The sequence below is a fragment of the Lissotriton helveticus genome, chromosome 5_1, assembly GCF_964261635.1.
Source record: "Lissotriton helveticus chromosome 5_1, aLisHel1.1, whole genome shotgun sequence".
Taxonomy (NCBI): Eukaryota; Metazoa; Chordata; class Amphibia; order Caudata; family Salamandridae; genus Lissotriton; species Lissotriton helveticus.
The window spans coordinates 1368597431-1368620734 of record NC_136065.1 but is presented as its reverse complement, the minus strand read 5'-3'; the positions used below and the strand labels follow the sequence as shown (position 1 = coordinate 1368620734).

The 23304-nt window shown below is 41.8% G+C and overlaps 1 protein-coding gene across 22 annotated transcripts in view; it reads right to left on the bottom strand.

The window, feature by feature from the left end:
- ANKS1A (ankyrin repeat and sterile alpha motif domain containing 1A) overlaps window positions 1-23304 on the bottom strand; it is a 1080152-nt gene that overhangs the window by 193083 nt on the left and 863765 nt on the right. For 16 of the 22 annotated variants that reach the window (XM_078644289.1, XM_078644292.1, XM_078644288.1 and 13 more), the window contains 3 exons: window positions 17641-17739; window positions 16188-16340; window positions 15417-15527 (listed from right to left, as the gene is read on the bottom strand). In XM_078644289.1, coding sequence (XP_078500415.1) covers window positions 15417-15527; window positions 16188-16340; window positions 17641-17739 — 363 coding nt within the window. The remainder of the gene's footprint in view (window positions 1-15416; window positions 15528-16187; window positions 16341-17640; window positions 17740-23304) is intronic. The other 6 variants (XM_078644298.1, XM_078644295.1, XM_078644294.1 and 3 more) reach the window with 1 other exon arrangement.

Genomic DNA, 23304 nt, shown 5'->3' with positions numbered 1-23304 from the left:
ATCTTATGCACTTTGAATTAACTGCTCCAATTTGTTTTCCTTATTTGCTCCATGTTCACCTAATTTTCTTCGCTCTGCACTTAAAGCGGCTCTTTGCATACACATATCCCCGGTGCACATTGAATTGGCACTTCAATTCAGATTCCCGCCTGCATTACACTTTGTTCACCACTGCAATTTCAATGAATATCCCTGCCCCATAACACTTTACATTGGTGGCTAAGGCCAGTACTTTGAAAGTATGTCCCTGTCCCACAGCACTGAACACTGGTACCAATTTACATTAAAAGTGACAGGTGGCACAGCATGATCTGAATTCATACTTCACATCACACCAGTATTCCATATTCCTGCCCGCATCACATTATATTGGATGCTCAGTGCGGCACTTTCAATAACTATACCTTCCTCACAGCACATTATAATGGTGGTTATAAGCAGCACTTTGAAGAGATGTCCTCATAACACAGTGTGATGTATTCCTATAGGTTCTGAATCGATCCCCCTATTCCTGACCCTATTCTGGTTAAACAAACCAACAAGTTAACTAGCAGTCAGCCCATGAGGCAGAAAACCCCCATGATGCAGATACCGTTATCTGACGCAGTCACACTACGGCACAGGAACGTGTTATCTGATTAGGTCATAACGCTTGCGATCTAATTAGACAAGCGATATTCCTCCAGCCCCTGATAAGGCATACGGAGTTCTCATAACAAATCAAACCTATGACAACCTGGGCAAAACCCTGCGGCCATTGTTTTGATTTCACCGAGGCCTTCAGCAAAAGAATGTGCTAACGAGCAAGTCGTATGACATCCTTATTGACGTATCTATGTCCATCCTTACGTCAATCTCGGCACCTTAAAGGTATAAATATTACCGATATTGCCCTATGTAAACACACGCGGTGGTGACGAGACGGAGCAGCCATACTTGCCGAAGCGAAGAGCAGAGCAGACCCCGCTGGCGCAGCCCCGCCTTCCTGACGCGCTGAGAACGAGACGCGCTGCTTTCTCCTGCCGAGAAATCCAGCACCGGCGCTTCCGGGTAGCCCTCGCAGGCAGCCTGGAATATCGAGACCAGAGAGAGAGATACCATCCCTCATTCAACCTAGATTCCAGGTACAGAACTGAATAATCCCTCGCAGAGAATTCTTTAGTTATTCACTTGGCAAAAACAAACTTAACTTAAACTGTAACTTTCTATTCCCGCCCACGTATTAGGCTTAGGTCAGGTACACGGGGTAGGCGTATTTAGAAACACCAGTTGAGTACGTTTAGTCAAATGTATATGTGTATGTAATATATTTTATTCATTTTAAAACATCTTATGGCTTAGAAACCATATCAATGTTTTTACAGTATTATTTCATACTATTGCTTTTAATGTATGCACTTTACTTAGCTATAAGTATTGCAATAATATCGATCCATTTCTCTTGTATGAGAAAAGAGACTGATCAATAAATAACACCTTTTTATTGAACACGCCCGTCTCTTCCTTTTCTCTACATTCTGATGAGACTAAGAATGCACGTACTGACTGAGTAAAATAAATTGCCTTTTGTTCACACGACTCTCGAGATACACTCTTGATTAGGGGAGAGCAAAGTTGTCATGTTCTATGGTTGTCAGAAACTAAATCCCTTCTTGTCTAATCAGGGAAGTTAATTCCTTCCTGAACATTCGAGAAAGTTTCTAGTGAACTCTGAGCTAGCTGGCAAACCCAAAACTTTAAGTCTAATATCGACAGTAGTAGACCTAGTTAACGTCTGGTCTAGGCCTTTACTATTGAAGGTATTATTCCAATGCGCAGAGCCTATTGGGATAATAGGAACTACACTACATGGCGCCCAACGCGTTTGGAAAGGGCGATAAAACTAACGTAAGACATTTAAAGTAACTCAGTCGTGCTTTCTCACTCAGACCCCTTTCTCCCATAAATACTCCAAAGACGTCTGGAGTGGGTAAAAGGTTATATCCGCCAGACCTCGCAGGAGGGAACTCCTATGTATGGTACTTGGTATAGTCAACGTTGAAGGATACACTGTTCCAAAATATTGTGCATCTAATCTTTGTTTCCATAAGAAACCTGATCTGCAAACAAAAGAAATAACCATCCTGTCAGTAAAATGGTAGACAGTGATGAAGAAAGAGAGGCAGTTAGATTAGCAACTGAACTCGCGGCAGCTGATGCTACCATGCAAGAAGCAGACCCGGATATAATACTCATCCCGGTCATCAAAAGGAAATCTATAACCTTAAAACTTATAGAAAACGGACTGACACCTAGAGGTGGCACAGTCATATTCGTAATTGAGGCACACGAATATCGGCAGACAGAGGTATACTATTCATGGATAAACTTTCCAGCAGCAAATCCTGTAACAAAGTACTTCCACTATTACAAAATAGAGGAAGCTCCTGAAACGTACACTTCCACCTCCTCGAAAGAAGTACCACTCAAATTTCAAGAGCATTTGCTCTTATTTGATGGCGCCCTAAAACATAATAATCACATCACCAGGCTCGGTTCTTTAGGTAGACCAGGAGCAACGTGGCCGGTCCTAGCCGGATACACACCACATCCAGACATCGACGGGATGTCTGCAGCAAACCTTTTAACACAGCTAAAACAATTAATAAAAATACATAGACAATTAGTCCAGTATGTGATGCGGACTTCAACAATTCAGCCAGCGATTAAACTCCCACAGCTGACCCCTCACCAGGGGAACACAAATAAAATTACACCACAGAACATCCAGTCCTGCCTAGGTAAAGTACCGGCTAAACGGGAACAAATACCATTCTGGCTAGCGCAGAAAATCACCCAAATAGAGGCGGTGTTTCCAGATACCACCCCGCTAGAAAAGCACAGGATTCTGACTATCTGTCTTCCAATGGGAATCGCACCACACATTGAGGACTGTGACACTTGGGGTACAGTCTTTGCTTCCATCTACACAAAAACGCACGGTGTTCCATCCATTTCGGTAATACCAGATGTGCTAAAACAAATTCAAGATGAATACGGTCCAGAACCCGCTTTAACTCTTGGTATGAAATTACTAAAAGACTTCAAGCAGGTCTCGGCTATATTATTAGCCAACATAAAGGGAGAAGCAGCAAACGTGGCGATCCGCCAGAGGTTAAAGGAAACAGATATAGCAGACCAACCAGCTGAAATTGCCAGAATCATAGAAAAATCCTATGAGGAACTAGGTAGAGATAGTTTAGGTGGAATACCAGTAAAACCACAACTGATTGAAAGTCCTGAAAAAATATTTTTTAATAATAATTCAACATCACAGAAAAAGAGCTGGGATGGAAACAAACAATCCAATCCCAAAGAAAAGAAATTTCAGTCCAGAGGAAGGTCTCCTAGGCGAAAAGAGAAATCTCCGAACCAAAGACACAGGTCACCCCAGAGTGACCCCTCTGGGAAAAGATATAACCTTAGAAACAGGGATAATATAAAAAAGCCTGATAGATATCAAGACATTGATACACGTCCCTCTCAATCTTTTCAGACTTCCTCGCAGAAATCGGAAAGAAGAGGACGATCAGAACAAAGAGAAGAGCACGCCAAGTCCAAAGACAAGGAACCTGCTCAGCTAAAAAAGAAATTACAATTTCCAAAGAAAAAGGTAGCCAGCATTAAAATAGTTAACAATGCCGAGAATTCTGAGGACACAACTGAAAAACGGGGAATGGGCTCAGACAATGCTAGACAGCGCAGCAGAAGTGAGCATAGCTCGCAAAGTCCTTATGAATCATCTGGAGACAGTGGACACGAATGAATATCTTCAAGTGGAAACTGCGGACACCAGAGTTAGCAAACCTCACAAAATATACGAAATAACATTGCGTATAGAGGGGGATAAGACTAGAAAAATAAGAGGACTATTTTGGGATAATCTCTCCAAGGGCTATGATATCCTTCTAGCTGAAAAAGACTGGCCACCAGAGTTTGTCAGGGATTGCCCTCATGGCGAAGAAGTAATTATGCCTGCCTTCTCAAATCATATCCCAATTCATAAAAAATACACACTTGCTAGAAAGTGGGCAGTGGCTCTAGCTCCTGCTTTATATAAAAATCACGTGGGATGGGATGAGGACTCTCCTCCTCACAAAATCCAGTTAAAATCACAACCTACTGCACAAAGGCAGTACCCAATTAAGCAAGAAGCTAAAAAACAGGTAAAAGAAATACTAGATCAGCTAGAATACCAGGGGGTGATTGAAACTTGCACCTCACAAATGAACAACCCTTTGTTTCCGGTCTCCAAACCAGACAATTCATATCGTCTAGTTTTGGATTACCGACACCTTAACACATGTTGCAAAACTTTTGCAGTGCAAAATTCGCATAGTGCTGCACTAATGAATAACATAGTGCGCAAAAAATACAAAACAACCTTAGACATCTCTAATGGATTCTTTTGTCAAAACATAGCACCAGAGAGCAGATATTTGTCTGCGTTCTCAATAAATGGCACTCAAAAACAATTCTGTCGGTTAGCCCAGGGGTACAAGAACAGCCCGGGAGTATTCTCAGCGAGAGTAACAGAATTACTACAAATATATGATGATGAAGCATTATCTTATGTCGACGACATTTACTTAACAGATGATGACTTGGAGACTCACTTGAAGAGAGTGAACACCATAATACTTGGGTTCGCAGCAGAGGGTTACAAATTCAACTTTAAAAAATCCAGAATTGCCCATCTGACAGTCCTGTTCTTAGGATATGAATTATCAAGTGAAGGCAAAAGCCTGGCTGACAATTTCCTAGAGAAATGTGCCGTAATCCAAGCACCTAGAACACTAAAAAACCTACAGTCGATTCTAGGCTTCCTAAATTTCGGAAGAACATACATTGCAAATTACGCAGAAAGGGTCAAACCACTTTATGATCTTATAAAACCAGATTTTAAAAGAACCAATTGGACTCAAAAACACACAGAGATTTTGAGATCCTTACAAACAGACATGCTAATTAAAACAAAGTTAGAAACACGTGATAACACACGCAATCTTGTGATTCGAGTCATCCCAGGGAGATGCGGATTCACATATCTGACCTCTAATGAGGGAGAAAAGGTACCAATTGCATTCAAATCACACTTGTACACAGAAGCTGAAAAGAAGTTCAGCATTAAAGAAAAAATTGTTCATGCTGTTCAAACCGCAATAGCTAGAGAAAAAGATCAAGCTGACGGTAGACATGTCACAGTCAGAACAGCAGAATCAGCCTTTGAGGCACTAACAACACCGTGTAATTTACCAACAACAACATTGAATCCGGAATGGATACAATGGATGAATTCAATTACAACGGACAAAGTATACTACTACTTTGATCCAGAACTAGAAGAATTAAAAAATCTAGAATATGAAGAAACATATCTTCTGCCAATCGACATTCTGCCTTTACGACATTACGCCTGTGTAATTTATACAGACGGACATGCTCAACCCCCCGTTTGGGGAGAACAGGTATACAACCCCACATGTGGGATTACAAAAGAAGTGTGGCGCGGAGGTAAACTAAAACCTCTATTAACAAAAACACACTCAGTAGAAACTAATTCAGAACAACAAACTGAAATACTAGCATTGAAAATGGCGCTAGATAATGCGGATCGCGAATTCCCGACACTTATAGTGTCAGATTCATATTACTGCGTCAAATCATATAACAAGGATTTGCAGACATGGATTCAAAACGGTTACAAAGATGACACAGATGCACCAAAGCAGAAACTGCTCTGGGAACAAATAGCTCTTTTACAAAAAGAGCTACCAAAGACTCACGTGACGCACTCACTGAGTCATCAGCCTGATGGCGTTCACGTTGCAGGGAATTCATTGGCTGAGACAGCCACAGCGAAAGCCACTAAATCGGCTCCCGTAGTTCGAAAAAAGCGTACATTAAAATACATTGACGGTGAAACAGTGCTGGCGGTGAAAACGTCATCAAAAGGCGACTGCTCAGCGCTACCGATCAACTATCCACTCAATTATACATACATAATCGATGCAAACTCCGTCCCTTTTGCTCGAATCCCTGGAGTGGGGATAGAGTGATTCCAAACATGGACAGGAGAAACTTGTTAATCGCAGACGCACATATGGGCGAGGGTCTCAGACACCTCAAACTAAAAGATTCTCTGGAAGAATTACAATCACGGTACTGGTGGCCAGGCATGAGCCTGTGTCACACCATGTTTGTAAAAAACTGCCCAAACTGCAACAGAGATCGCAGTGGGGAGAGAAACAGTTTAATACCTCGTCGTTTTACTCCAGAAAAAATCAAGAGTAAAAAGGAAGGCTTGCGATTAACATATACAGGCTAGTTTCCACTTATAATGTAGATCACCAGCACTCGGCTGACGTCTGGACTGTTATACAAAGATTTGCGAGTCTAAATGGCATATACGCTAAGAGCATGCTACGTTTGACCATTGTTTTCACTCTAGCCCTCCAGCCTGAGGGGAAACATGGCCAAATGAGCATAGCACAGCGGGAATCTTCTCACTTCCTTCCTGAGGGATACGGGATGGTGTAAAGAAAAAACCAAGGCATAAAGCAATCTATAACGGAAAGGATATTAGGTTCGGGAGCTGGGTGGGTCAAACATCTAATAAGTGTCCAACGTAGTCTAAATAACTTGCCAAGAAATTCTCTGAAGGGATTCAGTGCGTACGAATTATTATTTGGAACTAGGATGTTGATCTCCGACATTGATAGTCAGACTTCAGTGGTGAAAGAAAAAAGCTTTGATATCAAAGACCGTTTGGCTATTTTGCAGGACTTAAACAAAACAAGAAAAGACCTGAGCAACATAAAGTTGAAACAACAGCCAACAACCACTGAAGAACCACCACCTGTCCCAGCAAGACCTGTCTGGATTCCAAAAGTCGGGGATCTAGTCAGGGAAAAGATCGCGGTAAAGAAGGAATTTGGGCCTTCTTACAGAAAAGCAGTTCCTGTCTTGTCTATCAACGGGACAAGATCAGTTGTACTACCGCCACTTGCTGGTAAAAAGGAGAACCGAGTTGTATCCATCGACCTGGTAAAACCACAATCATGTGGCCGATAACAAACAGTAGGCCAAGTGGACTCCCAATAAGTAGCCGAACACCAAGGTTTGCTACCAGTACAGAGGTCCTAACGAAGAGGCTCATCACATTCGAAACGCCTACAGAAGAACAACAAGGACTATGCAACAATGCAATAGAACTCAGACCTCTGAAAACCCAAATAAAAACATTTAGCAGAGACACACCAATCTATAATGAAGTACCAAGCGAAAATGCAAGAAACAGTAATCCAGAAACAATTGGAACAATTGACAGAACTGCATCCGGCTACTTCATAAACTTCGATGATTCCTCTGAAGGCTTCAGTGAATCAAAGACACAGCCATCATCAAAAACCTTTAAAGATAAAGCAAAAGAACTTTTGAATCAACTAAAAGAAACATATCTGATTTCTCCATGGATCGAATTTTGGGTGGGTTTTGGTGCATTTATCCTCATACTTTGGCTCATCATGGTACTTACTTTGGGACGCTTCATTGAGGGAAAATATGCTAAAATGGACACAGCAAGTCAGAAAATCAACTTGATCCTCAAACCACACACATCTTCACACGTCGAGAAAAGAGAACTTTCTTCAGTCAACTTCACAGCCAATCCGATACCGGGTGGGGTAGCCTGGGACAACACTGACTATGAAATTTATGGTCCGGTCGAAATCCTGAAATATCCACACCAAATTAAGATCTCATTGAGTGACTTTGCAAAACCAAGCTCATTTGCTGATGATTGGGACTTCGAAAGCATTAATAATATGATGTCTGACTTAGTAATGTCTGCTAAATTTACCAAACATGATTATTTGCAGGGTTCTACAAATTATGATAGTATGTACTGTTATAACCACTATGGTAACCATTTTTTACATAGATCTGCACAACCTAGAAATGTTTTAAATTATAATCAATGGGAACATTGTGCAACCCCTCCAAAAGGAAGCTCAAGAACCTTCTATGACAAATATTCATACTTTTCAGGTTTTAACACAAGTAATGCTGAAGCATTTTATTTCAAATTGTCAAACAAGACAGGAACTAAGACCATGATAACAAACACAAAATTGATATATTCAGACTCATTCTTTGAAAAAATGAATACTTTTGGTTTTGATTACTGGGACAAAAATGTTGAATTGAAAAGTGTTTGGGGTACAAAAGAATGGCAAGTACAGGGTATAGAATCTTTGTTTAGAGCCTGCATGATCCCAGAACAAATGATATTTTTAAATGACACTGTTCAACAAACTACCTGTCTTGGCCTAGCCAAAATCAAAGACTTAAATAAACCGTCTATTCCAAAGCCAACAATGAGCAGCAATAGCTCTATAGATGAAGAGATAGACGTAAATTATGTATTAAACCAAAACAGAACACATCCAGATTGGAAACAGTGGTTGATCTGGCCCACAGATACTAATAACTGTCAAGACAGATTCCTGAACAAAACACAGGGGTTCAAAATGACCAGGCCAGACCCTAGATATCCTCAAAGACATCACCCAGGGATAATAACCACCTACAGTGTGGGCAAATTATGCCTTCAATGGCTACAAACTTCCACACTGGCAGAAATTAAGCAACACCTAACTTTACTTACTGATGGTGCTGACTTGCGTGATTTCATTATGGGACCGCGCAAACAGCGTCAAAAACGTTTCATAGCAGCCTCTGTATATGCAGCATACAATGAGGCCTGGAAGGTTACTCAAATTGAAAAAGCAGAGAGAATACGGGAAATTGACCGTATTAATTTGGAAAAATCACTTTCTGTAGTGGACAATGGGTTAATGACTCTGTCCTCCAGAATTTTTTCTTTGGACAGCATTGTGTCTTCAGCAATCGACATATTATCGCAAGACTTACTGTTGCTACAACACGGTCAGTCTCAATTGCGTTCTATTGTACAGCTTGGCTGGATGTTACAAAATCTACGTTCAGGCTATGTGCCTTGGCGTTTAATCAACACAACGTCACTATTCCAAATCTTTAACCTTACTGATAGACAAGTCAGTATGGCACAAAAGGGTGCTGATTATACAATCTTGAGCATTGAAAAACTCGAAAGATTACCAGTGAATGTCAGAACGACCTGTCAGTGAATGGATAATACATGGGATAATAAATATTCCAATCTCAACCTTCAGGTTTCAATACTGCCAAAAATATATACAGGCTGGCATGTACGAGAAATTGGGAAAGGGGTACATTAAAACAACATGGAACCTGCCCTATTCACATGCATGTGTCAGTAATAAAGGACAGAAAGTGTTTCTTAGTGGCAATAATTGTGCGATGTCACTAAGCGGCACGCTTCTGTGTAACGGAATTAGTTTGCATGGAGCCTGTGAAGGGAATTCATACAACCTTTCATGTCACCAGCAAGGCGCACCTGCAACAGAGATAGAACCATTCTTTCAAAGACTCTATAATGGGAGTTACATTCTTATTGTAGATCGCAGATGTTGTAGTCTTATGCCCGGGACTCCTTATCTCGTAACTACGACTGCGAAGGTCAAGTGCTGTGGACGCTCATTGTTCCCCAGCTCCTTTCCAGACAGGGAGGCAAGGGCATGGCCCAATTTGAAAATTACTTCTATTCGAATAGATACTTTAAGCAGAATGAAAACAGTGCTTCTTCAGACGCCTACAAGGCTCACGTCATCAAAAGAAACGTATGATCTACAAGTCGCAAGGACGACTGCAGAGATACATTCATTATTATCAACTAATTCCCCCATACATTTCGCAGAAATCCTGAATGAAATCTTAAATATTTCTGATACCAATGGGGTCTCAAAGGTATTTAAGACAGTATTTTCGATGGCATTAACACCATTCAAAGCCATACTGGGTATTTTTCCAGATTTCGTCCATTCGATTTTTGGCGGACTTCCCCTGATCTTGGGACTAATTGCAGGAATCCTATTCTTAGTCCTTATTTTTCGTTATGGCAACCCATGTCACAGACAAAACTCTTGCGAAAAGGGAAGAAACAATCCTAGCCATTGGATACCGGGACCGGATATCAAAAATCCTGGGACTCTCCCGGCTTAGAGACCTGAACATGACTTGGTTTCTATCATTTCGACCAATGTGGCAAAGATGTGTTTTACCTGTATTAAGGTGTCTGCTATGCGGAGAAGAATGCGTGTTAGACACCTGTCTGACGCTACAATCGGATGCGCCAATGGATGCAGAAACATTGTTGAGCCCGATCAAGGTTCACGCTTTGTGCTGCCCTCAAAGGCTACCAATCCTGATGACGGCATTCGTGGAAGCTTCACCACTACGATTGAGGGGTAGTGAAGTTCAAGATGAAAGCAGCATCGAACAGGTACGACCTTCTGTCAGCAATGCGAATCAGAATGTCAATGGAGACAATCATGCGCACGAATGCATGGTTACACCTTTTTCCGAGTTAGTGGAACTTTCCCAGGAAGCTGTTGACAGCTTTTTCGAAAGCCTAAATGATATGATGTTCTCACCAGAGCAGAAATAGAGACTTTTGAGCAAGCTCGCACACGGCGTTCCCTGAATTCGGCCTTCAACTTTAAAAATAAAGTCACATGAACAATTTTACCTCCAGTTCACGGACAGCAATTTTTCAGCAGCCCCAAAATATTTTTGCATATTTTTCGGGACACTATCTTCTGCTTAAAGTAAGAACTATTCTTAGAGAACTAAGGTTTCTAAATTTTAGATAGCTTATAGACATTAGCTGCCCGCTGGTATGTTCATAAATATTTTATTCTGTGATGGAATGGTCTCGAACTTTTTTTCGGTATTAAGAGCCATTTCATGTGTAAATTCTCATATACCAAATAGCAATAATGTATACAAATGCGTGATTACTTTGGCATTATTCTACAGCTTGAGTGCATACAATACATATGATTGCAATTCTTCCGTATATTTGAAAAATTTCAAAATGCATTTATGTATTTTGGGGTGGTAAGGTATACACTATACTCTATAGTATGTTTTACTATGCATAGATTAGTAAATATGTCCATAGTTAGCGTGGAGTGGGTGTGATGTATTCCTATAGGTTCTGAATCGATCCCCCTATTCCTGACCCTATTCTGGTTAAACAAACCAACAAGTTAACTAGCAGTCAGCCCATGAGGCAGAAAACCCCCATGATGCAGATACTGTTATCTGACGCAGTCACACTACGGCACAGGAACGTGTTATCTGATTAGGTCATAACGCTTGCGATCTAATTAGACAAGCGATATTCCTCCAGCCCCTGATAAGGCATACGGAGTTCTCATAACAAATCAAACCTATGACAACCTGGGCAAAACCCTGCGGCCATTGTTTTGATTTCACCGAGAACTTCAGCAAAAGAATGTGCTAACGAGCAAGTCGTATGACATCCTTATTGACGTATCTATGTCCATCCTTACGTCAATCTCGGCACCTTAAAGGTATAAATATTACCGATATTGCCCTATGTAAACACACGCGGTGGTGACGAGACGGAGCAGCCATACTTGCCGAAGAGCAGAGCAGACCCCGCTGGCGCAGCCCCGCCTTCCTGACGCGCTGAGAACGAGACGCGCTGCTTTCTCCTGCCGAGAAATCCAGCACCGGCGCTTCCGGGTAGCCCTCGCAGGCAGCCTGGAATATCGAGACCAGAGAGAGAGATACCATCCCTCATTCAACCTAGATTCCAGGTACAGAACTGAATAACCCCTCGCAGAGAATTCTTTAGTTATTCACTTGGCAAAAACAAACTTAACTTAAACTGTAACTTTCTATTCCCGCCCACGTATTAGGCTTAGGTCAGGTACACAGGGTAGGCGTATTTAGAAACACCAGTTGAGTACGTTTAGTTAAATGTATATGTGTATGTAATATATTTTATTCATTTTAAAACATCTTATGGCTTAGAAACCATATCAATGTTTTTACAGTATTATTTCATACTATTGCTTTTAATGTATGCACTTTACTTAGCTATAAGTATTGCAATAATATCGATCCATTTCTCTTGTATGAGAAAAGAGACTGATCAATAAATAACACCTTTTTATTGAACACGCCCGTCTCTTCCTTTTCTCTACATTCTTATGAGACTAAGAATGCACGTACTGACTTAGTAAAATAAATTGCCTTTTGTTCACACGACTCTCGAGATACACTCTTGATTAGGGGAGAGCAAAGTTGTCATGTTCTATGGTTGTCAGAAACGAAATCCCTTCTTGTCTAATCAGGGAAGTTAATTCCTTCCTGAACATTCGAGAAAGTTTCTAGTGAACTCTGAGCTAGCTGGCAAACCCAAAACTTTAAGTCTAATATCGACAGTAGTAGACCTAGTTAACGTCTGGTCTAGGCCTTTACTATTGAAGGTATTATTCCAATGCGCAGAGCCTATTGGGATAATAGGAACTACACTACAACAGCACTTAACAATGGTGGATAACATCAACACTTTACAATGAATTAATGTGCCTGATCCATTTGAAAATCTGAGCCAAAAGCAAACAAGGATCAAACAAAGAAAATCCTGCAAAGAACGTTTGCAGTCATGCCTGACACTGTGTGGGGAATGTTCGGCCAAAGAAAAGAGCAGCTCGTAACGTTTAAAATACACAGGTATTGGGGCCGTCCACATCACCAGACTACTCTGTCCTGCCTGCAAGGAACACTTCAACATCCTTGGCCCGCTTTGCTGGAAGTAGGGGTACTGCAACACCCTCAAAATAACCAAGCTGGAGTCCAGAAGGTGAATGAGCAATATTGATGCTTTAAAATTTTGTCTTTATCTCATCACAACTGCTGTGCGTTGAAAGACAGTATTCAAATATCAGTCTTTGTCTTTTGACAAATTGCTGCTTATTATTTTAACATGTACATTAGTGTTTACTTTTTTTTCTCCAAATGCAAAGTAAGAGGATTTTGTAAAGTAAGCTATATGACGAACTTGCCGAGGTACAGGGAGTGCAGTAGGAAAGGCTGCAGGATGTGAAGTATTTTCTAACACACAAAATGTAAACACCTGTAAATGGACTACAGAAATTATTCAAAATATATCAGCAGGTAGGAAAGCACTTTTTTTGTAACACTGAAGTATATGAAACAAAGATTTTAAGTAAAAAAAAATGTTTTAAATCATGGAACTTTACTTGGAGATGCCCAAATGACAAATGTATGTGAAACCAGATTTCCAGAGCATGTGTGCTATAAGGTGTAATCAGTAAAAATGCATGTCTTTGCAAATTTAGTGGCCATTTAAATGGAAAATGCGATGTCTGTAAAAACAGTATCCTACCATACCATGCTTTAGTAATATGTGCGATAATGAGGCAAAATACCACACCATTACCACCCTCCTTCAGAATCGGCAAGGCTCATTGGCCACATTTATTCTTAGCGTGAAACTTGTGATTTTTCATAATCCTTTTGGCGTCAACGAGGATACTCTGCATTCAGTCCTACTGTCCAGCCCTCACCACCTCAGCAAAATGGCGTTCTATTAAACTCAGCACCTGTGTGCCATATCTCACAATCTCGTGAGAACACCTGGAGAGCATGCATGTGGTGTTCAGTGACCTCAATGCCAAGCTGCCAGCAAAGAAAACGCTTTTCCTGACTGGCTTCAGTTTTTGGATTCTTTGTCCAGGGGTGCCATAGGGAATACACCAGAGTTCTACTTGGGATACGATAAGTTCTGCACCATCAAGTATTCTAGTGAGGAAAGTGCTGAAAGGAAGGCAGGAACCCACTAAGCTAGCCTTTATAAAAATTGGCAGTGAATTAATTCATGGCTGGAGCCGAGGTGCACTTGTTTTATGCTCACTTTATAGAGTTAAACAAAGCCTCAAACAGAAGCAACAGTTCAGACAGCATCAAAGTGGGCTGCAAGACATCATTCAGTATGCTAGGCCTGGCCTTCACTGTTGGTAGGGGCAATTCCAATACTTCCACTGCCCTCCTTATGACGGCAAGGAAAGAAGTTACTTCCAGTGGAGATTAACTTAAAAGACATTGCATCTCCGTCTGGAGTGGGTGGGAGTTGGGTAGGGGGAGTGTCCAGGTCACTATCATTCTGCAATGCCAGGAAATTAACAGAGTCTGAAGATGAAACTACAGCAAATATATGTCTCACTGCTTTGCTGTAGTGGCCCAGGTTGTGAATCCTCTCTATATCTGCCCTCCTCTACTAGCCATTTGGCCTCTCTCCTAGACCACATGAGAAATGCCTGGGCTTTCTATAGTCGTACCTATAGATGCAGTAGCACCAGTTGCAACAAAGTTGTCTGTATTTGTAGTAATACCAGCAGAAGTCACTGGTAAGGATCCTGGAGCATGACCCATGATGGGCCTCTGGGATGGAGTGGCACAGAGGACAAACCTGCTAGGGGGAATCCAAACTAAATCCCAAGCAGCCCCATGGGTCCAGCAAGCACACAAGAAGGAACTGCTGCTGGCCTGAAAAAAAGCCATCATGGCTTTGAGAAAATGGGCATGGTCGGCTCCAACAACCAGGAAAAGTAAATCAGCACTGGGCACTAAGAACGGCAAAAGGGAATGCTGTGACTCTGGAATCAAAGGGGGGGCTTGTAGGTACCCGAGTAGGCAGCACTGCAAAAGGGCTCCTCAGGAAGGGTAATGTCAAGAAGCTCTGGCTCCGAGGAGGACAGCACTAGATGTGGAGTGAGCCCAGGTGACCTAACTCGGGACCTTCAGGGGTGCTGTTGTCCCCTGTCATCCTCTTCTTGCATTTCTTACTCTTCTCGTTTGAGGAAACCAAGAAATTAGACTTCTAGTCTGACCTCCATCACGAATGGCATCGGGCCTGATGCTAATTGCATGTGTGGGTTATTAAGTTTGGCCTTCTGCTCTTTAACAGCGTTGGTGTGCATGAGGCCTAATTTCTCACACAACTTTTGAGTAATGCTTCAGCCCCAGGCACCACATACAGACTTCGTTGCGGGAGTGCCAGTGATTGAAGCCTACCTTTTAGGGGTGACATCCCAACCACTGTACTATGATTTTTGAGAGGAAATATTAGAGACAACATGACGAAATCACAGAGCAGCTCCGGATCACCATCAAAGGGCATTAAAAAAGCAAATGGTTGTCAATGTGAGAGCTATGATGAACATTTCTCGTGATATTCAGACGTGTGGAAGAATCCATGAGAATAGAAGTACACATGTTCTGTATCTGTGGCCCCATGCATATGTTTCTAGACAGAAGCCTCCTAGGTGCATAGGTTGAGATCCTAATGTATTGACAGAGAGGATTCTCATAATAGGACTCATTTTGTCTATTTATCCTACATGGTGGATGCTTACTTTAAGCTGAGAGAATCGTGGTGGCTTCTGTGGTGGTGGCTCTTCAAGGGGTCGATCTGCAAGGGATGCCATGATTCGTTTTCTGTGCCCAAGCAAATTTACCTTTAACACCTGCAGGAAGACAATACACACCATATATGTGAAACAACTTGCAGAGTTAAGAAATCTATTTTCTATGCGCGCGGATTCAGTCAATTAGTGGCTATACCCTGAAAAACTAATATTGCAACCCAAGCTTCTGCACTGTAAGTCCAATGTTACAATTCACGCTTTCAGACAAATACTATAAAATACCAACAGGTTCCGGTACTAACATACACCCATTTAATACAAACTCAAATGTACTCTTCTTTATCACTGTCTTCAAATGTTCATTATCCTTTCACGTTAACAAGCTTTTTTGAAATATGCGAAAACTCTTGCAAAACAAAAAAAAATCCCTGTAAAACAAAATCTTAATTACTATGTTGACTCGTGGTTCGTACCCCACTAATAAGAATAATTTATATACGAGCTTCATTTGTGCATAAGAACACTTACTTCTCATGTAACCCAATGCTTGGTGAACAATTGCCCAGCTGCAACTCTATCCCGAAAACCCACACTACCCAAAGAAATAAGTGTGCTGCATGGATGATGATCTTACAATAACAATCACACATGCCTTGAATATTCTGGCCTGTAGAAATAATGGTCTTCAAGAGTAACTGTGTTATAATTATACTGTTGTAAGACCAACCCAGATGTTCTGCCAAACTTGGCATCACTCACGTTCACAGTTTCCAGTTCCCAGAGATTCTTCACCATGTCTATGGAGCTATAGCCACTGGACAGGAAGGAGTGAATATAATGCTGCAATCCAAGGGACTCGAGCCAGGAAGAGACAGAGGGCTGGGAATTCCCATCACTGCCCAAGGGTCTGACCTGAATAAGAACAGAAACCATCACATCTCTTAACAAAGCTCAAAGGCTACTGGATTTCATGCATATATGGGTTAGTCTCTGCCCACTGTCTAATCATAGCGCATCAAAGCAGCTTGTCTAATACCCAAGAACTACTGATGGCCCACCAAAGACTAAGGTATAAACCATTGCTCAAACATGACCCATCCAAATCCAATCTGTGCATAGAAAATCAATTATCCCCATTTTGTTCTTCAATGTCATTAAGAGGTACTTCTTTTGCCCCGCCACAAAAAACAGGATCCAGTCAGTTTACTCTCATTAATCGTTCTCACTCAACAGACACAACCAATACCAGTATTCAAAACACTCAGTAATTTCTTGCAGCCAGATGAAAACCAGGCCTGTCCATCACCCCTGCAAATAAATCAGGACCCAGAGAGCACACCTCTCACACTAAAGAAGTATGGAAGATGATATTCCCACTCCACAAGTCCAGGCCACTAAATAAAACCCTCATTAAATCTAGCCTCACTGTACCAACTGACAATATTTCCCACTTGGCCCTACAAAACGAGACCTTGCCACTGATAGTCTGCCACATCATACCCACGCAATAAGGCTGCATTAAAGCCGGCCGTGCAGAATCTATGTCCATCTCACAAATTGGCCTGTCCAAAAAATATTCTTCCTTAATACAGCCTCACTAAATGAAGGGCTATCTATTCAACACGCCAGGCCTAATTAATCTAACCTAATAATTCCCACCCCACCACATCATACCATGTCACATAGTAATCAACCACATTGGGCCTGGTAAATGAGATCAATTGCAAACAATCCACCAAAGCCTCTACCCTCCCCCCGCTGCTGCCAACAAAAGCAGACTCTAGGTGATTACAGTTCTCCCCAATGTCAAAATACCAACCTTGGTTTAACCATTATGACTAAGGTGCAAGCAGTGCACACCACCCAACTACAATTAGTCCCACACAATCCCTTCCCACAATATGTGGAATCAATACCAAGCCGGATATTCGGGAAACAACAATTTTTGCCCCAGTCAACATAGCCACACATCACCTAGCGAATACATTTGAGCCAACCAATTCAAAACTCTCTCCCTTCACCTCCATCCCCAAACGTAACTGCACCCAGCTAATTCCCAGCTATTAAACCAAGACATATGTTTGCTCTCTCTTGGTAAATTTGGACAGTACTGCCTTGTTCCTAGGTCAAAGGTCTTGAAAAGGTGTGAAATGTACATAACCTCATTTTACTCTCGATTTTTAGCAAAACAAAGAAATACAATTATCATCACCTTAGGCAAAGCACGGGCTGCCTGCAGTAATTTACGTCGATGCTGAGGGTCAGTGATTCCAATCTCCAGAAGGTCCTGATCTTCCATGACATTGCTGGCCTATTGAACAAATAATTTTGTTTAATCGACAGCAAAAGATTTTTTTTTAACGGCTTTGTTATAAGCTCATTTACAAATTGGAGTGCAGGAAGAATATTAATGGCACATGTTTCTCTATTTCAAAAGACTGCAACTGATGTTAGCGGCCAGCTAATCCATGACTAAGGAAAACAGCATGTCAAAGCATTCTAAAGAAATTCTTACAAAGGCCTTTTGGTGCACTCAATGCAAAGTAAGATATGAGCTGATGGAATGAGTAAGGAGCGAAAGAGCAGCTAAGAGCACCTATACAAACAAAAAATGAATGTGAAAGAAAGGTAATTAGTGGAGAAAACAAAGGCTAGGGAACAAGAAGAAACGCAAAAGTGTTGCAGGGATTCCGTTCTCCTACAGAACATTGCATAGAGACTTGGAACCTTAGTGAGTTAGGGTGTGCCAAAACTCACCTTAGTACCCGAAATCCCCTACCAAACTAGCTACAGTGTCTCATTGGTTATTACAAACTCCCAATGCTTAGACAAACCAGAACATGGACTTAGAATACCTCAGGTAACGTGGAACACATGAACACTCTTTCGTTATACAATCAGTTCAATCCAGAAAAAGGAGTGAAAGAGGACCCGTGCATATTTGAAATGTTTATTTACTAATGCAGTGTTCTCAAACGCAGTATCTTAGCTAATACAAGCAAACATATTATAAGCAACAAAGTAATCAGCATAGTTACAAGTTCATAGTATACAAAAGGTGAAAGCATGTTAAAATGCTAAAATGAATAGGGCTAAGCAACACCTAATTCTCACCCTCTCTAGCTAGTATATTATATTATCGCTAAGAAGGTCTCTTTGGGTTTTAGCAGGGCGGGCCCATACCTCAGATCCTAGTGGTAAGGGATCACATCATCTTCCACCAGCTCTCTGCATGCGAACCACCATCAAGTGTGTGTGTGTGTATGCTCTGTGCAAAGCAATAAAAAACGCGCCTAAAGCCTGAATTTGGCCGCAGCTGCATGTATGTTATGTCTAGGAAGGTGCGAAGATCAGCCCTCACAACAACTGTGTCGAGATATCCTTGAAGGCTTCAGCACTCACTGTACAGACACAGCTCACTAAGCAAAGCTGATATCAGAGTAACAACATATTATTCGTGTGTGAATCAAAAACACTCTACTAGGCTCAAAGCTACAATAACAGTTATGTCTCGTGTGCAGAAGCAGCAGAAAGGTAAAATGGCGTTTAAACTCCTAATAAGCTCATGCTAACTTAACACAACATATAGGCACAGCATATCTATATGACAAAAGAATATGAACAGACCACAAAATGGAGGGTGAACAATGCAGGGAGGAGTGATTCCGTAGTGGTAAAGAAAATGGACAAAAGCGGGGCTGTTGGAAATTGGGAGTGCAAAGTAAGCTTAAGTTCACCCCAGTCTGATAAGAGAAAATAAGTGATGGCAGGTCTGCTGCACAGAGTGATTTGGATAGTGCGGTTTATGTTCATCTTTTTAGTCTGGCCTTGAGACAGGTTAAATTGCCTCGCAAGCCTCATGGTTTCCATAGAATATATAAATGTATACATACACACAGGGTTTTCTGTCAACCCTTTTAATCCGTTGATTTTTGTTATTCATATTTTGCTTCCGCCTACCACAGCACACAGCCTGGGCCAATGGATCCCCTCATTTCATCCATTGTGTGCAATGCATTGCGAGTGACGGCATATTACCTAATCACATCTACACATCCATCTGGAAAGGAATACACTTAAGTGCAGAGCTGGTGTCCCTGGGCTGATAGACCACAACCTTAATATTAAATTATTGCCATGTATGCATTTGTTTGCAGAAAACAAAAATTAAAAAACAGGACACGTTTGACAAGGTCAGAGCTACTGCCTTTGCCAATGCTTCTTGAAAGAGTTACCAATCCTGTCACACAGTGGCATGAGGTTCAAAAGACTTAAAATAGAAGAGGGATACACACAGGAGTACAAATAACTAAAAAAAAATTTAATTTTTTTTTACTAACTTTAGATAACAACGTTTCTGGTACCACAACCTGATGCATGCAGCATCTTGTGAGTTACAAGTCTAATGCAAAGTTCCATCCAACAAATCTATATGACCAAAAACAATGATCCGTTTTGGCAACTAGATGTTTGGGAGAGAAGGGTAAGGCGAAGCATAGGATACAATGAGACGTTAAATTTTCATCTGGAGGAAAACTTGTCAATTTAGCATTTAGAGTAGCCCCATAGAAAGTACGTCTACTAATGGACTATATTGGTCATCGAAGCTTCCCTGCCAATATGCAGAAGGCCAGAGTTACTTAAAAAATGATGGAATCCCTCTCTAATTTGCAGGCCTTTCTCATAATGTCCCCCAAGAACAGGAGTGCATGTACTTCTAGCTTTCAGGTGAGCAGGAACAGCAGCCACAAATCTGATAAAAACTCTGAAAAAGGTTCTCTTGCTTAGAGGTTTGAAAGTAGGAATCACAAAGCTCATAAACACATATCCTGGCTCCACCTGAGAGCAGACAACATTCTTTCTGCAAGAGACCAGAGGCCTCTGATCTCTACCACGTGCAGATGACCTCCCCAGCAGCACTGCATCTGTCACCACTGAGAGGGAAAGGGAGAGGGGCGTGCTGCTGGTCCAACTGGGGTCAAGCAGCAGCCATGGCAGATCTTTTGCCGTCTCCTCTGGACTGTGCTTGGTTCCCTTGGCGCGGAGTCCACTTAGACTTCGGATTCCACTGCAGTGCTCGCATATGCCACCTGGCATGGTTCTTGAGCAGAATGCAGGATGCTATTAGGTCTAGAAGCCTCAATGCCATCATCACTGAAACCCAGATCCAAGGCTGAAACATCGGGATCATAGCCTAAATGTATTGGAATTGGTGATCTGGAGTAAAACCCAGAAAAAAACACACATTACTTACCTGTACACTGTTTCTCCAGTATTGATACATTTCATAGATTCACATGCTTGAATCTTCCCAGTCATCATGGTGGGAGTCCCACAGTATTTAAAGCAAGCAATACTAAGTACATTAATAGTAATTGAAAAAGCAATTGACATTGTTAACCAGTTCACATTATTTTAATAGGCCCAAACTTGAGCCAATCAAAGATAAGACTCTGGAACCACGCTTTCCCTGCAAAGCCACCATACCTCAGATTTTGAGCACAAGTGTAAAAGGGAATGAGATATATAAATGAGGTATAAGAGTAGTGAGCCTAAAACAGAGAGGTGGATGGGTCTCATGTGCATTTATGAAAGTTATCAATACTGGAGAACCACAATGTACAGGTTAGTAATTTATTTTTCTCCAGTAATTCAATCTTTCATAGATTCACATGCTTGAATCAGAGTAGCTAGCAGTAAGAAAATAATAAATGGTGATTGCATAGGCCAAATGGGAGACCCTAGAATTGATAGTGGCACCCTGCCACCTTGAACCTCAGGATAGCGCTGTTTCACATGAATAGGAATGTGGAGATCGAGAGACGTCATTACATCCCCTTTGATGATCAACAACATAATTTCTTGCAGAGACAGCATTCAAAAAAGGTTATTTCTTTATTTATATACTTGTCAAGCTGCTGGAGATCCATGACCTGTCTCCATTTCCCGGGTCTTTTGCTGATCAGGAAGAAGTTCGAAAAGAATCCCTTGCCGCTGCAAAGGAAATTCTTCTATAGCTCTCCTTTGAGAGAAGGAGATATATCCCTTGCTTGAAGAGTGAGATGTTGATGTGCTCTTTTTTGGGGGGGGGGAGATGATGATTGGAAGGCTTCTGAACGAATTCCAGGGTGTGACCATGATAGATGATGTCCAACACCCATTTGTATGACGAGATTGATCGTAGAAGGTGGAGAATTAGTGGAACATTGGATGGTCCGGGGGGAAATTGCCACAGTCTTCTAGATAGATCCAACTACATTTGACGGTCGTAGCCACCCAGAATGGCCAATACATTTGAAGACCTGATGGACGTACCTGCCATTGCTGCGAAATGCTTGCCGATGTTATTGAACCTCCGGCGTTCCTTATCCTTACGGTGCTGAGCAGAAGGCATAAGGATTTCTGGAGCACCGCTGGGCAGCCTGCATGACAGGAATATGGTCACGGGCGACCTATTAAACAGGCCTGCTTAGTATCCGGAGCTTTATATTTTTTGTTTAGCCGGGGAATAACTGCAGTGACCGATGCTGGGGTCTTCATACGCTTACGGTCCTCTTCCCAAAAATGGATGACAATGCGAATAGAGCAGACAGATTTTCTGGTAGAGTCTTTAAAGCATTCAGTGTGCTTTCCTAGGAGAGGCAAGTTTAAACCTTTTGGACACACGTTCCAGAAATTTGTGAAAACCACTGATGTTCTCAGGAGGAGAACCTGCTGGTGAAGGTGTAGGTGAAGGTGATCAAAGGACAATGTAATCATCCCAATCCTGACCTGATGCAGCTGGATCCTGAAGCGTTTCCCCCTCCTCAGGTTGGTGATCATGTCACTATGTAATCATCTCTGATGGTGCTAGGCGGTGGTACTGCTCTTGAGTGAGTACTGGACTTTTAGGTAAGGGTGTCGTGCCGGGTGCCTATGCACGACTTAGTTTAAGTTGTAACGTTGCATTTGCTTCTGGGAAGCGCTTTTAGCAAATTGGTGTTTAAGCACACGTGGCGCAGTGTTTCATATATCAGAGCACACCTCCGTGCATTTTAGAATATCAAGTGTTTCACCGTCAAAACGATATTGAAAGAATTTTCCAAATACATGTATTCCATTGTTCGTTCTCTTTAAATATACCGCTGAAGTACCTCGTTTGAGACAAGGACTCTAGCCCCCAGCCGTTTAAATCCACTGCCATCTATCTTAATAATCAAGGCTGGCTTCATAAATTTTTATGTCTGATGGTTATTTCCTGACGAAGACAGGCCCAGTGTTGAAACGCACGTCGAAAGCTACCATCATCTTTTTCTCCATTGTTTTATGAGTAATGATTTTTAAATGCACCACTGAAATTTATTGACTTTTGTTCTTAATATAAACATGATTTGTAGTAATTATTAAAACGCATGTCTTTTTAACATAACCCTTCTTGAACTCCTCTTTTACATTGCTTTTGTCCCATATTGCCTGGTAATTTTTAGTATAGAAATGTGACATGACTGGGGATATGTGGCTGTGCCGCGATTAGCAGAAGGGCTGGGAAGATTGGGCTTGTAGAGAGGGACGGGCACCAGGGACAGAAAGGGCAGTGTCTTAGCATGTAGTTTGTAATCAGAGAGGAACAGAAATTAACTGAGTAGAAGGCAGTATAATGTGAATGGACAGATGTCATATAGGTAGATATATAAAAGCACCTGCTTGACACTGGGGGACACAAGGTTGAGGGACAATGTAACTGCAGGAGAGGTAGTAATAGATAGAAGGGTGGGCAGACTAGGGTCGGGTGAAACTGGATGTAGGGACACCAGTCAGCTAGGCAGAATGTGTCTGGGAGTAAGATGACCGGAGAGGTACAACAGTCAGCTAAGCAGAGTGGACAAGCAGCTGAAGC